Source organism: Clupea harengus, chromosome 4 (genome assembly GCF_900700415.2).
Source record: "Clupea harengus chromosome 4, Ch_v2.0.2, whole genome shotgun sequence".
Classification (NCBI taxonomy): domain Eukaryota; kingdom Metazoa; phylum Chordata; class Actinopteri; order Clupeiformes; family Clupeidae; genus Clupea; species Clupea harengus.
In genome coordinates, this window is record NC_045155.1 from 19,980,444 (window position 1) to 19,995,865 (window position 15,422).

Sequence of the window (15,422 nt, forward strand, 5' to 3'; positions counted from 1 at the left end):
TTTGTCCACGTCTGTATGTATGCTGCGTCCGGGGGCGGACTGGCCATCGGGAATACCGGGGGAATCCCTGGTGGGCCGACGGGGTTGGGATGGTCCAAAATACCGGCCCACTTCCATCACCAACCGGCCCTCCCTCTTTCATCCCCAGCTCTACCAATTATTTTCCATACTACACAGAACACGTATAATTTCTTCTACTACCTTTAGAAGTTTAAAATCAATGACTGAGTCTTATACTCCTCCTCGCGATCTGTATTCACACTCATGGTGTCTATTTTTCGAAAATGTGAAGTGTCTTCTGAAATGTGTTCTTACGGACTTCAGTAGTGACGTGTGCAGTTAAGCTTGATTAGCCCTTCTAACACGGAGCGGCCCTGTGGGGAATCTGGTGTTTTTTTTCAGGAATTGCATTTAAGAAAACTCTGGGCCATTTACGACTGTTATTTCGCGTTCTGAAATTCTGGTTTAAATTCAAAACGAATCCCAGATGAGAAAACTTTCAGGAATGCCCTAAAACATCATTAGTGGAGTTCAGAAGAAATTCCTTCTTAAATTCTTCTGAACTGCGTTCGAGAATTAGGCTCATGGTTTCCATCTTCTTTACTCATCTCTTCAGTCAGTCTAACGTGGTTTTAGGTGTTATTAAATGTCAGTCACTCTAGCCTACATTTTATTGTATTTATTTTAATTCTTTGTGGCCTTTCCTGTTATTGTATATGTAAGGCACATTGAGTTGCATAAATAAATAAATAAATAAATAAAGTTGCCTTGCCTTGCCTACTCAGCACTTGCGTCACTCGCTAGCAGACAAAGTTGTTTTTGAGAATGAGAGCATGTCATCGGCACCAAAACGTAAAGGTTTCTGGAAGAAGGTGCATCAAAATATTTAAAAATCTCTGATACGAAGGTAAGTTGTGGCGTTGACTTGGCCAATATTAGCTTGCTTTTCACAGATGAGGTAACGTTCCCTACAAGCTAGCCTAGCTAACGTTAGGTAGATAAATGTCCAAAATTGAGACCGTTATGATCTGACAAAATAAGCAAGCTGGCGCTGTTGTCATTATCGAGATTATCTATAGTGTATGCATGTTAGCCGTAGTCACTTGCTTTTAGCCGTAGTCACTTGCTTATAATCGATGAGCAAGCTATCCATGGTGGTAGTTGTAAAGAGGGCAGTCTTATAATTTCTAATAACTTATGTAAAATAAGTTAACCAGCTAGCTTGTTATGCTAAAATCACCGTGTTACACACAACACTAACATTATAAACAATGTTAATATGTTATCTAGATTAGTTAGTGAGGTAATAATAACACATGAGTATACTGATATTGTTTTTTTTATCATGTGACTATAATGCACCCGGGCCGACAGAGTTAGTTTAGGTTCTGTTACTTAACTTATTGTTTTGTTATGCACCTTCAACACCCCTACACACAGACACAATCACACACCCAGCATGCAACACTACTGATACCACTGATGTTCACACCACATCGTATGTTCTATTCTGTTCATTTCTACAATATAGTTCATACTAATTCTACCCTCTGATTCCAGTTTCTTTATTGTGTGGACATTCATTCCTTAAGGTTCTGTAGTTATACGTGTAACCATCTGATACTAGCCCAGAGTTAAGCATATTCATCTAGCAAACTATACCTACCTTGGAGTGTTACAATAGCCAGTATCATTTTATTCCATGTGTCCATCCAGGCAAATTGGTGGATCCAAATGTTATTAAAAAAAAACCCATATATGATGTAATTTCTTTGTAATCATCCAAAATAATGTTAAGTGTATGGTTATTTTTCCAATAGGCCACTGACTGGTCGATACGTGCGATGCAGTGAGTGGGCCCCGCGCCGTGTACTGAGTGGGCCGTGCGCCGTGTACTGAGTGGGCCGCGCACCGTGTACTGAGTGGGCCGGTCTGACAGTAACTCCCGGGCCACTTCTTTCCCCCAGTCCGCCCCTGGCTGCGTCTACTGCGCAAGAAATTCTACAGAATTCCAGCTTGCAAAATTACTACCAGCTGATTCCTACGATGCTAAATTATTTCCAGCATTTAACACTGGCTTGCACAATGTCTTGCAGACTTGCCACTGATTGCTAGAGAAGATTAGTGTTTCCTCTTACCTATGACAGCGTTTGTGATGGTGATCTTTAGCCACATCCGGTCCCGGATCTCCATACCAGAGTCTGGGAGTTGCATCACCTTCACGATGGTCGCCATGTCCGTCTTATTGACCGAGAGGGGCAAGTCGTCGAGCTCTAAGAGACAATGAGAAAGAGAGCAGGTGTGAGAACTAGTGACATGGTTATTGGTCGTTTCCCAAATAGGACTGTTCCAGTGCTGTTTGATATGTACAGTACACACCAAATATATGGTGGGAGGGACATTTGGACAAGGTCAGGAAAACATTTCTAGGACGTGAATCACATTTCCATTTAATATAGGAGGTTTTCTAGGAGGTTTTCCTATGTTAAATGGAAATGTGAGTCATTATTATTATTGTGATTCTCTGTTAATCATTATGTGAGCTGAAAGCACCTGGAATTTCTCACGGTAGCTGATTATAGGTGTGACAGTCAATGTCAAATCAGAAACCGAAGATTTTTTTGACACTTTATTATTTGATACCTTATCTGAAGCATCAGTAGCTCATGTCATTAACTACTTCAAAGTGAGTTGTTCCATTTGGATCCTTCCCTTGCAGAGCACTACCATTGGATATTTCATTCCATTCCATCAAAGGCTTACCTGATGAATACACTTTTCCTGTTCATGACTGAATGAAACTGATATCTTGCTGAAGACTGACTGCTGTGTGTGTAGTTGTGCAAGTCTTCAGGGCACTTATGATGTAGATCTTTTTTTTTATATTTAGTTCCTGTTTACTCCCTCAACGCACATTCAGGCCATGCTGTAAAGCGTGGAGCCCGTGGGAGGCCTCACCGTAGTGTGGATAGGGCCCAGTCAGTGCTGTGGTGTGGGAGATCCACGCTGCGGGGTCAATGGGCCTCACTGGTTCAGCTGAAGACATCAAAGAGATCCTTTTTTAGTACATACTGAATACACTCTCTGTGATACTGACAGTTAGTAGTGTACAGAGAGTAGGGTCCTACCTCTGGGGATAGTGAAGTAACTGCGGGGAGAGGGGTCCCAGCACTTGGCCACTGTTAGACTGATGGGACTGCACACAGAACACAGAATAGTTCATTTTCTGCTGAGGAAGTGTGTTGGTACTCTTGAAAGTTGATAATATGCTTACAAGGTCTAGTGTACTAGTCTACCACAATACCACGATGAACCCGTCTCCAAAATGTGACGGATACTTAAGGAAGCATACTTACCCAGGTTTGGAGACGATTTCTCTCAGAATCCTTACAGCGTCGTCGTTGCTCATGTTCTCAAAGTTCACATCATTAACCTGAGGCAGAGATAGCTCATGTCATTCACATAGACATCCAATGTGTTGAGTTTTGTTTAGTTTATTCATGTTGGTTTTCTTAATTCATATAGTCCCTTAAGAGATGCTAAATGCATGAATGTGTTGTGCACTTGTGGAGAAAAATGATACATTTAATTATACAAAATGTATCTGGGTGCAAAATGCCTCTCAGACTACATCATGATGGAATCTTTGAAAGTTTTGGATGTAAAACCCATTTCATCACGATGTGCAGGCCTGTATCCTTCATTATCACTCTCTCAATATTAGCACACTGTGGCGCAAGCCGAATAGCCCTCCATTTACGGGCTTAATTGCCCGCGGGGACACAGGTTCAAGTCTGGCATGATGTCGTTTCCCGGTCCTCTCCCCACCTCTTCTCCGCCTCGCTTCCTGTCATAACACTTCACTGTCCTGTCCAAATAAATCTTAAAAGAAGTTGGTAAATATTAGCACTGAGGTAATGATTCCTAGCCATGCCTCACAATGTGCTGCATGAGTCGCTGACCGCTGGACCCATGACAGCCTGCCTACGTCTGACAGCTCATGCACCCCCCCCCCTCAGGGATGGAAGCTTACGAGTGAGAGAGTGTGGCCTGCGGTGCCTGCGGTGACGGTGTCTACTCAGAGAGAGAGCACACATCAAAAAGGCCTGTGACAGGAAGGAGAGGATAAAAAAAAACGGGAGGAAGTACACGCATTTGCCTAACGTAAGCCCTAGATACAGCTTTTCAGGTGACTAGCTTTAACTGCCAAGCTGGGATTCTCATGTATTTCCCCATCCAAGTCCTGGAATATTCATTTTGGGTAACTAGATCATCATTTCCTTTTACCAGCAGCACATATTTCATGTATGATGATTTAGCCAAATGACATCTGACATGGGAATATCCTGTCTGGATACCTGCACAATGCAATCATGGTTAAATCACTGAGATAGCGTCACAAATCACATTCATCAGGGGCCACTTCCTGGAATTAAATCACATGCGCGTCAGTCGGGGAGTATCAGATTGCGCAGGTGTAGCGGCGCACCTGTAAGAGCATGTCTCCCGGCTCGATCCTGCCGTCGGCGGCGACAGCGCCACCCTTCATTATGGAGCCGATGTAGATCCCGCCGTCACCTCTGTCATTGCTCTGGCCCACTATGCTGATGCCCAGGAAGTTGTACTTCTCTGCACAGGAATTAAGAATAAGACTATTCAAAACAGGTAAAGAGATACGGCAAGAAAGAAGGGTCAAAAAAGAAGAGCACAGTAAGAACAGATCTTAGAGATGGAACAGAGGCTCCTTACCCATGTTGAGAGTGACGGTGATGATATTGAGGCTCATTGTGGAGTCGGTGATGCTACTAAACGAAGACGACTACAAAAACAGAAGCCAGGGCACCATCATCACCACTAATAATGTTATTATGTTATGATGAGACACTAACAGACGTATGGAAGCAAATTGTATTTAAACATTAAAACCTATGGATTATTCTCATACGTGATGTCTTTAACAGACGCTCTCGTAATAAACCCACCCGATCCATCTTGGCCACTTTCTGCCTCCGTCTCCGGCGTTTGTGTCGTCTCATGAGCTGAGAGGAGGAACTCTGTCCCGTGGAGCTACTGAGTCTAGATGAGGGACAGGGAGGAGACCCAGAGAGAGAGAAAGAGAACATTACAACTCACAGACATCTTTTTACAGGCGCACCAACCCAGTCAAACACAGGCCAGCCATTGTTCCTGCCTTTTTAGAGTTGGTTTTGTGTAGCCCTTTCACTTCCACTGATGTGGCGAACGTGGTCACAAAGGGACAAAAGACCAAACTATAGCCCTGTGTCTCAGTGTCACCTGAGTCAGGGAATATTACACACTGTGTTCTGACTAAAGTTAAGACATAAACAGTCTAACGTGGTAAACAACGTTTTAGGAAACTGTGTTGTGCAAGGACTTCTACAAAACATCAGTTTTTGGAAACTCAGCGGTCGATTTCAAAAAGCAAACACACACAAGCACAACACAGTTTCCTAAAACATTGTTTACCACGTTAGACTGTTTATGTCTTAACTTTAGTCAGAACACAGTGTGTAATATTCCCTGATGACACTGAGACACAGGGCTACAGTTTGTTCTTTTGTCCCTTTGTGACCACGTTCGCCACATCAGTACCGAAGCACTAGAGTTACTTCCCCAAGCTTTGGCAACAACAAACCAATCTGGTCTAGGGCGATGTAGGGCTCACCTCTAGAGAGAGATGTTGGGCTCACCTCTAGAGGAAGATGTTGGGCTCACCTCTAGAGGAAGATGTTGGGCTCACCTCTAGAGAGAGTTCTTGGGCTCACCTCTAGAGGGCGATGTTGGGGGATTACAGCGTGGCACCTACCTGCTGGTGTCCTCATCCTCCTCGCTGTCCACGAAGGAGCTGGACTCCAGCTCGCTGCTCATCATGGAGGCGCTGTCAAAGCCCATGGCCGAGTCGCGAGCGGCGCGCTCTGTCTTGGTGTGGCCGTTGACCCGGGAGACTGGCAGGAGAGGATAAAAGCCAGACAGAAGGCCAGACAGAAGGTCAGACAGATAGGAGGATGGATACTGGCATCACACAGAATGAACTCCAGTTCGGACAGGCAAGACATGAAGGTGAAGGTGAAAAGCTAACTGCACAAAGGAAAAGACGATGAAGTCTACAAATACACATTGGATTCTTATTGCTGGCTTCTAAAGTACCTTATTTTCATACAAACATTAGCCTTTGCAGTATCTCCCTGCTTGCCGGTGCTAAATGTGTGTGACTCAAACAATGAAAATGCCCTTGATTATCATAAACAGGCAATTTCGCCTAGACAAGACAAGGTGGAACATCATGAAGACACGAAGAACATTAAGTGGGAGAGGTCTCCAGGAGCAGGACTCAGAAACCAGAATAACATAAACATTAAGCAGGCCAGGGAAATGTTTCTAAGTGGTATTGCAAAATGGTATACTATGTTACAGTGACTGAGAGTACACTTACTGCTGGGTACAATTCTGGTGAAATCCAAGAGAACAGAGATGAACTCTGATGTCAGACTCTTACACCACACACCCACACACACACACACACACAGCATACGTACACTGCCAGGGCTTTGGCTGAGCCCGAGCTTCAGGATGGCATCGGACTGGGTGGAGAGGTCGGGTCAGGTGATGAAGACGATGCCCAGATGCGCATCTCCAAGAACGACCAAGACAATCCAATACAGTGGGAGTGCCCATCTCTACCAACTATGGGCAGAGTTCCAAAACGGTGTGTGTGTGTGTGTGTGTGTGTGTGTGTGTGTGTGTGTGTGTGTAAATGTGTGTGCTCACTATCAACAATTTGCTCAATTCACTATCAACAACAGACTGCCATCCAAATCGCTCTTTCATTCATATCTCTTCCCTGAGCAATCCAGTACAAACATGCCAGATTTCTCCCAGCGTTGTGTGTGGGCTGGACAGACAATCTTATCACTCAGCTATAAAGACTCCAGGCACAGTCAAAAAAAGAGAGAAAATGTAATCCTTAGCGTGTGTGGTATGTTTTAGCAGTCACTAACTCTCTCTCACACACACAAACACACACAAGTACCCAGACATGCTGTGGCAAATTGTGAAGGTCTTTGCTGCATAAACGCGTCTCTGGCGTTCTTTCATGCTCAGAAAGCGTGCGTATGCTGCCCCCTCCCTGCGCTGGAGTGCACTCAAGGTTCGGCTGAAATCTGCGGGGTGGTGGGCACTGGGCAGGTGTCTGGCTCCACGTCTTATCTACAATAGAGGTGTTGAGAGAAAGGAGATACAGATAGCAAAGAATCCATAGTCAACCACTGAGGTATAGTGGACCTTTGTGAGTTGGAAAAGTCTGGAATTATTTATTTCTGCGCTGGCTGGAAAAGGCACTCCGCAGTAACCAAATGGCAGCACATTCAGCGTACAGTAACGCCAGAACTGATGCAGAGAAACTACTGAGGAGGCGAGGATTTTTTTCACGCTTAATAAAACAAACACTGCGAGACTAGACTGTCAATGAGGCTTTCATCCTGTTAACATGAAAATGGGTAGGATTCGTTTCAAGTTTTAAATTAATTATACAAAAATATCCCCGAAGCAAAAAAAGCGTATAGAGGGGGAAAATGTCATTCTAAAGTGATAATTTTGTGAACTCGGTGAATGCTTAACGGCTCAAAGAACAGTACATTTAATAATAATAAGCTTGTTTACCACAACACCATAAAGTTGCGTTAAATGCATGGAATTCACCCCCTGGAGCATATAAATCAAAAACGGTATTACGGCAATCATCTGCCCATTATTAATAGATGAGAAAATCAAAACGTGCCCCCACATCTCTGTCAAAGCCGTACAGCATCCGAAACGTCCCTAATTCATATGCTCATAATTTATCACTGGATAAGTAGTCTAGCTCAAAAAGGTGTAATGGAGCGGGAAATGTGTGCAACTAGCCATACGATGCCTGTGTGTATACAAAGTAATGTAGGCTATGTGATATTCACTTCTTTCTCACATAATTAAAATCCCAAAGCATTGGTCTTACCTTTAAAAAGTTACAATGCTCTTCTGAGCCGACAGTCACAACGAAGTGATTTTCAGGACAGCGAGTGTGCACAAAAAGTTTAACTCCCGCTGTGCGAGCTCTTTGCCATAAGGCGCTGTCAACAGCAGCGGAATCTTTTTCGCCTAAACACACAGGAACACTGCAGCGCTGTCATAGGCTAAGCTATCCAATGTAGCGCCCGCCACCAGGTGATTTATGACACAAAGCCTGCTAGCTCGTGCATTATTACAACAACTCTTTTAGTGGAAAATCACATCGGTCTATGTTTAAATAAAACAAAAAATCACTCACTGCACTAAAATAATAGCCAAAATGGTCTGTAACTCTGACATCCATAGCATGCCTGAATGCAGGGATTTGCAGACAACACCGTCTTTTAACCACAGACTCTTGGCCCTTAATGTTCATGACAGGCGGCCCCACTAAAATTTCAACCAAACAAAAAACAACTGAAGGCCAAACAGGTAGAAGAAGCAGAACCCCATTGCTGAGAGGCAAAGCAAAGAGGACAACAGTGATATGATAAATCAGGCCAATTGACCCTGCGCAGCATGAGTGGATGCCTCAGGGAAGTGAAAGGGATCCTCTCCCTCTATGGTGCACAGATGGTTGCGCCCTTAGGCATGACACCTGTCCCCTCCTTAACCCACCAAAAACTACATTATTCATCCACTCTGGCAGAAATAACCTCAGCGCTAGGGGGATACCTTACATATTGTACACTCACAAGTGTGCACAATAAGTGTGCCTTACATATTGTACACTCACAAGTGTGCACAATAAGTGTGCCTTACATATTATACACTCACAAGTGTGCACAATTCTGTTCACAAAACACCTCCACCCCCTAATCCACCACCTCTCCAACCTCTGTATCCTCCACACACTGCAGGGTTTTACCATGAGAGATGTCCAACGTGCCTCTTGTTGTACCACACACAGGTACGTTCTAACGAGGAAGTGTGAATCGGACACAACCACAGAACTCACTGGAGATGGCTGCACTTCCGTGAGAGTTAATGAACACGCAGTGTACTCACAGCCGGTCCATATGGGCAGGGGATAATAACTCATTCTGCACACTGGCGTTTCTGGAGCACACGCTCTGGGATGTGCCCTAAACACACACACACACACACACACACACACAGACACACACACACAGACACACAGACACACACACAGACACACACACACACACACACACAGCACACACACACAGCACACACACACATTTTCCCTACACATCCTACAGTCCTGCTAGGATATGTGATTCATACAAGCACGCTGTATAAAAAAGTACCAGGTCACCAAGCCACCAAATGACAAATAGTTGTTTTATCTGATGCCTTTATTTGGTAAAAACACAAATGTGAAGATGAGAAAATAATCTGGACTTTCCTAAGTTCCCGGTGGTACTTACCCCATTATTTCATTAATGTAACAACAGAGGGCTTAAATGATAATATGTACTTGCACCAGCATAACTGCTTATAAAAATGAAATAACTTGAAATACTTTCTTCTATTTAAATACTTGATCCACTGTTATGTGTTAAGCAGAGCTCTGAGTTTGGTAATGAGCACAACAGTTATGGCATACACACAAATGCTTGAGAATGATGATGTGGAAAACATGTGGAAACACTGTCCTCTCCTGTATTTGTAGGACGAATCAAGTGTTTGAGTCTGGGTGCACAGCAAAACACAGACACACATATATACATCAGCACCAGCACTGACACACAAACCGGCACACACAGACACGCGCACACACATGTACAGACACACGAACGCACACACGTACACGCGCGCACACCCCTTTTATGTCTAGTGACACCTAAGAGCACACCTCTCCCCTCCATTTTCCTCCAGAACAGCACTTCATTTTCAACTCCTAATTAAGAGCCATTAACTGATGAATGCCTGGCTAATGAGGTGAGAACAGCAGGGGACTCAGAGCTGGAAGGTGAGAGAGTTATTAGAATGTCAAACGCTGGCTCGGGCACGGACCGCGGGAGTCCCTAATTAGGATGCCTTTCAGGACGCGGAGCTCTCCGTGACATAGACAAAACACACAGGAGCCTGGGATAGAGGAGAGATTGAATGGGTGCTGTGAAATATGTGTGTGTCATGAAAGAGTGTGTCAAACAACAGAGGTACGGAGATCTGCCTTCCCTCTGAAAGCTTCTAAGGAAAAACCAACATGCCTTATATCTCTTTCTCACAAGCAAAGACCGGCAAAGGAATCATGCACATCCTCCACTGATGAGCATTTTCTCTCCCTCTACCACTCGCTCACTCTCTCTCTCTCTCTCTCTCTTTCAAGATGGGAGGAAGCTTTCATCTTTCCAGGGGGGCTGTCCCCAGACCGTTCCTCTCCCGTCTATTCAAACGCGCAGCCAAGAAAACAAATATTCCACAAATCATTCGTCTGAGAAAAACCAACAGTGACTCCCCTGTGCATAAACTGTAACACTCTTTAATGCTGGGATGCTTTCACAAAAAACTCTGTGACCGCGACACACACACACATCCCTGCAAGTTCACACACGAGCTGCAATCTCGCTAGCAAACTGCAGCACAGTCTATGATGAAGACCTGTGCTGACAGTCTATAATGAAGACCTCCTTAACAAATCTATGAGGACATTCTAGCTGTATGCATTTGGCCAAAAACATTATACCACCTGATTAACTCAAGCTCTGACTGTGTGCAGATAAGCATGAAATTAGAGTGAGATCTATATTCAATGACCACCAGCAAAGACCACCACCATTTTTTTTCCATTTCCTGTCATTTTAGCTTCACTCTGCCTTGTTCCTCAGTGGTCAATAGCCAATGCAAGCTGCTTTATATCTTTGGTAGAACAGGGGTGAACAGGTTGACTGGAAATGACCCAAAGATGCTGAGGCAAAGCACCAACAGGCAATAAACATGAGGAGCTGGGTCATGACAGAAAAGCCTCAGAGCCATTGGGGTCACGTAGCGAAACAGCATTTTGCCCTGCATCTCTGAAACCCATCTCCTCAGCAATTAGACATTCGCCTCTGTTCCCACGTAACCTCACGTGTTGAAAAAAGAGACGCAAAACTGCCGCACCTGCCCGCCACGCAATTAGGGAAGCCACAGCTGACACCCCACTAGGAATGTGACAGCTCTTTGTTCCTGTGACGCTTTTATCGAGGTGACGGTATGCAGACGGCTCTGCACAAAAGACACCTAATCTGGCTTGTGCTGCAGGTGTCCGCTCAAGCTGGAGGGGGGTTTCCTGGCTCTACATGTAACATTTGAGTCATTTAGCAGACACTTTTATCCAACGCTACTAGCAGTATTGCACAGATAGAGTATTTGTGTTGTTGAGTATATGTGCTCCACGGCCTCAGAGTTGTTAGCATATTGCTAACACAGGAGCAAACGCTCCAATCACCCTTGGTGTATCAGTCCAGCTCGGGGAACTAACACACTACTCACTCTCAACGTACCATCCAGTTACAGGAACACATACTCTACTCAGCGTACCATCCCAGGTACAGGAACACACACTCTACTCAGCGTACCATCCCAGTTACAGGAACACACACTACTCACTCTCTGCATTGTGGGCTCTTCGGCGAGCACGGTCGCGTTCCCTCTCCCGGCGTTGGCTGAGGAGCGACTCCGTGCCAGTGTCTGCGTCCAGGGCATCCCGACTGCTCACAGCATTGGCACTGTAACACACACACACACAAACACACAAACACCAAGGGTTCAGTTCACAAGCCATTATCTCAATTAGGACCAAGTCACAATATACCTCCCTGTTGTGTGGATGGCAAGAGCTGAGAAAGTTGAAGAACACCTCAGTAAATATGGCACTTATTTCTCACACTCAGTCATGATGGCCGAGGGGCACGTTACTCTCACCATTATTATCTCTTTAAGAACATTACATTTTTATAAAGGTGCAAAATTAAATTATCATGATTTATGTACCATCCTTAATGTGTGTGTGTGTGTGTGTGTGTGTGTGTGTGTGTGTGCCTGGGGTGCTGCTGAGGAGGATGCTGATAATGAGACAGTGGGCTTCACAGGTGTGTTAGTGTGCATGTGTGTGGTGTGTGTGTGTGTAGTGTGCGTGTGGTGTGTTAGTGTGCATGTGTGTGGTGTGTGTGTGTGTGTGTAGAGTGTATGGGTAAATGGCTCCAGGGTTGGTTATTCTATCAGTGGAATGTGTCAGCCTTGAGCATGAAAGAAACTTGAAGCTGGTGAGAACCTGGCTCCACTTCCCAACACAAGACATAACACACATACACAGCTCTCAGCCCTGCATACAAAGAGTTCAGGACAGGCCCCAATATAGGTGTCATATTAATCACATCAATCTCTTCGTTTCACAATGTGCTATATAAACTATGTGCATTAGGCCCTGGGCAAAACTCTGAGAGATGAATGTTCTGTGTGACTATAGCATATAGATGTGATCATGTCTGTGGTAGGTTCAAAGTTCAGAAGTAAGGTAAGAGCAAGATGTCTGGTGGTCAACATTTGAATTCTATAAGAAGTATGTAATCTTAAAGACTTGAGAGGAGCTATGCAATATCATAAAAGTGGATAGTGTTTTGTATTCGTTATTTAGGCATACTATGTATCAATGCATTTTCCAGACCAGATGAAAATAAAAACAAACAAAAAACAGCCGTTATAAACAAACAAGGGGCCTAGAATCCAGAACCACATGGACCAACACTACCCTTTCACTGGGCTAGAAGAGTTACACCATGGACCAACACTACCCTTTCACTGGGCTAGAAGAGTTACACCATGGACCAACACTACCCTTTCACTGGGCTAGAAGAGTTACACCATGGACCAACACTACCCTTTCACTGGGCTAGAAGAATGACACCATGGTGGGGCTAACAGCAATGTAGTTCTTTTTTTGACAGAAGGTCAATACTATCTCTTTCACATTGTGTCCCCTGTGTCTCACACCTGTTCCCGATAGGTGGAGCTGAATGTCCCCTGTGTCTCACACCTGCGTTCCTGTTCCCGATAGGTGGACCTGAATATCTCCTGTGTCTCACACCTGCCTTCCTGATAGACGGAGCTGAAACTGGTGTCAACCCTTCTGGGCCACATCTGACTGGGCAACTGGTGATTTCAAAAGCTCCCCTGTACGTCGCTTTGGACAAAAGCGTCTGCTAAATGACTAAATGTAAATGTAAATGTAAAAGCTCTTCCTCCCCAGCAAGAGCAACACTCAGGCCTTAAACAAATTGCCTAAACTCAGTTCCCCTGAAAGCTCCTTATTTGTCTTAGACCCTGAGGTTGGACTGATTTTCTCTTTTTTCTTCTTCTGTGACACTGAATGTCTCACCTGTCCCCCATTTCTGTAAGTATGCTTTTAAAATGAATCCATGATAAACTTAAGAGCCATCTTTCGGTGCCGTTTGCCATTCTTTTCTCAAAATCTACATGTCAGTGGCTCAAAGGCATGGCACTCGATTGTCCATTTTTCCATTTGCTCTTAACCGGATACATCCTCCACCTCAGTAGGTGGCAGTAAGGTAAAGGCTGGTGTACAGTCTCCCAGACACGGGAGGAGAGGAAGACAATGAACTGAAAGGAGGAGGAGAAAGAGACCAGAGACCGAATACGTCTCTATGCAGACAAATCCAACTCTAATGAGTCTGACAATGTTGATGTCAATGAAGCCTGACAACAACATTTACATGTGCATTTTCACCAGACAGCTTGTCATCCCTAATGCTGAGCTTGTCCGCCCCCCAACCACCACCACCACCAACACCACCTCCATCTCCATCTCCATCTCCATCAGCCTGTCCCCAGAGAGTAAAGCTCAGTGAGCCTCCCTAGTGGATGAAGCCTGTCATTTCACAAACTAATGAGCTGCCCGTCTCTCTAATGGGTGGCTGCCTCCTCTCCCTGTGTCTGCTGTGCATGAGAGATCAATAGGCATACATATTACACGCGTCGAGTGCAGGTTTGCCAGCAGCACAGGTTTTAGTGACGTGTCGGGACTTTAGATGAGATCGTTTCTTTTCCGTTCCTTTGATGCGCGTGTTAAAAGACCTGCATGTTCCTGAATGTGTGTAGCCTCCACATGCATGTATGAGTTCCGCAGTAGATGTTGCACAAATGTCTGCATTTGTGTAAATGCATGTGTGTCGTGGATGTACCTATTTATTTATTTATGCATCTCTTTCACTCTCACTCTCTCCCCAGTATGTGTGCATACGTGAGTGTGTGTGTGTGTGTGTGTGTGTGCGCGCGCGTGTGTGTGTATGTGTGTTTGTAAGCGATGGCCAGGCTCCATGCATTCGTAGTGGGAGGCAGATTAACACAGCTGGGCCCACCCTGTCTCTGGGAAAGAGAGATGGCCGCTTTTAATGTCTGCTAATCCGGATTAGCCACATAGGGGCCAACAAACACCTATTCCTCATCTCCCTCTCTCTCCCTCCCTAAATGTATTCACTCTCATACGGAGAGGAATACAGGCAAGACACACAAAGGGATCAAGGCTGCCGTAGCGTTTGGTCATAAACAGATGCCAGTGGTGTTTCTTTTCTCTTCTCCTTGTCATGGAAATGGAGAACGATTTGCTGTGGGAAGACCACACTGCCGGGAATCTGCCATATTAATCTCTGAGAAAATTGGCTGATAGCCTGTTGGAAGGATGAGAGAGCTCATGAGCGAAAGACAGAGAAAGATAGACAAAAGGATGGCGGGTCTGCATTTGACATTTACAATCTATGACCACAAGGTGGCAGCAGACGCTGTGGGAGGCGGATGGAGAGTTCATTGTGTATAGTGTGACAGGCTGCCCCGAGGAGAAGCTCCACACGAGGGCAAAGATGAGCGCCTGTGTTAAACACTAGATGAAGAGATACTGGGGGACTTTGACAGATTGCATGCACTCAATATAGACCCCGCAGTCACGCTGATGCCACAGCAGTGACCCCGATGAGCTTTGCTAAATTTAACCGCCGCAGAACTCTCCTAACTAGCGCCGAGAATCTTTAATATCCCTGCGTTGCCTACTGAGTTTGAAATTTTAAAAGGAAGTGAGACCGTGAGAAAAAGGGTAGGAAACTAGCGCTAGCTAGCTGAAATTCAGACCAGTGTCGTAACACAGTCAGCCACAGTCTTCCCCTGTCTTTATATTGATGGCTAATGAAGCGAGGACGCATCTAGAGGCTGACCCACACACAATGGAGATGCTTTCATCCGCTAGTGTCTCCCGGCAGATGTTTACGTTATCATGTGCTATTTCTGGCCCCGGCCTGGGAGCGTACACTCACACACACACACACACACACACACACACACACACACACACACACACACACACACACACACACACACACACACACACACACACACAA

At 45.1% G+C, this 15,422-nt stretch overlaps 1 protein-coding gene across 4 annotated transcripts in view; it reads right to left on the reverse strand.

Annotated features, from left to right (window-relative positions):
* Positions 1-15,422, reverse strand: part of dvl1a (dishevelled segment polarity protein 1a) — a 31,765-nt gene that overhangs the window by 5,480 nt on the left and 10,863 nt on the right. For all 4 annotated transcript variants that reach the window (XR_006152384.1, XM_012820795.3, XM_031566633.2 and 1 more), the window contains exons 4-12: positions 11,626-11,744; positions 5,828-5,966; positions 4,983-5,076; positions 4,750-4,819; positions 4,490-4,629; positions 3,357-3,433; positions 3,129-3,196; positions 2,959-3,036; positions 2,139-2,273 (exon numbers count right to left, since the gene is read on the reverse strand). Coding sequence is in view for 3 of the 4 variants with exons in the window: in XM_012820795.3 (XP_012676249.1) it covers positions 2,139-2,273; positions 2,959-3,036; positions 3,129-3,196; positions 3,357-3,433; positions 4,490-4,629; positions 4,750-4,819; positions 4,983-5,076; positions 5,828-5,966; positions 11,626-11,744 (920 nt within the window). In the remaining variant the exon portion in view is untranslated. The remainder of the gene's footprint in view (positions 1-2,138; positions 2,274-2,958; positions 3,037-3,128; positions 3,197-3,356; positions 3,434-4,489; positions 4,630-4,749; positions 4,820-4,982; positions 5,077-5,827; positions 5,967-11,625; positions 11,745-15,422) is intronic.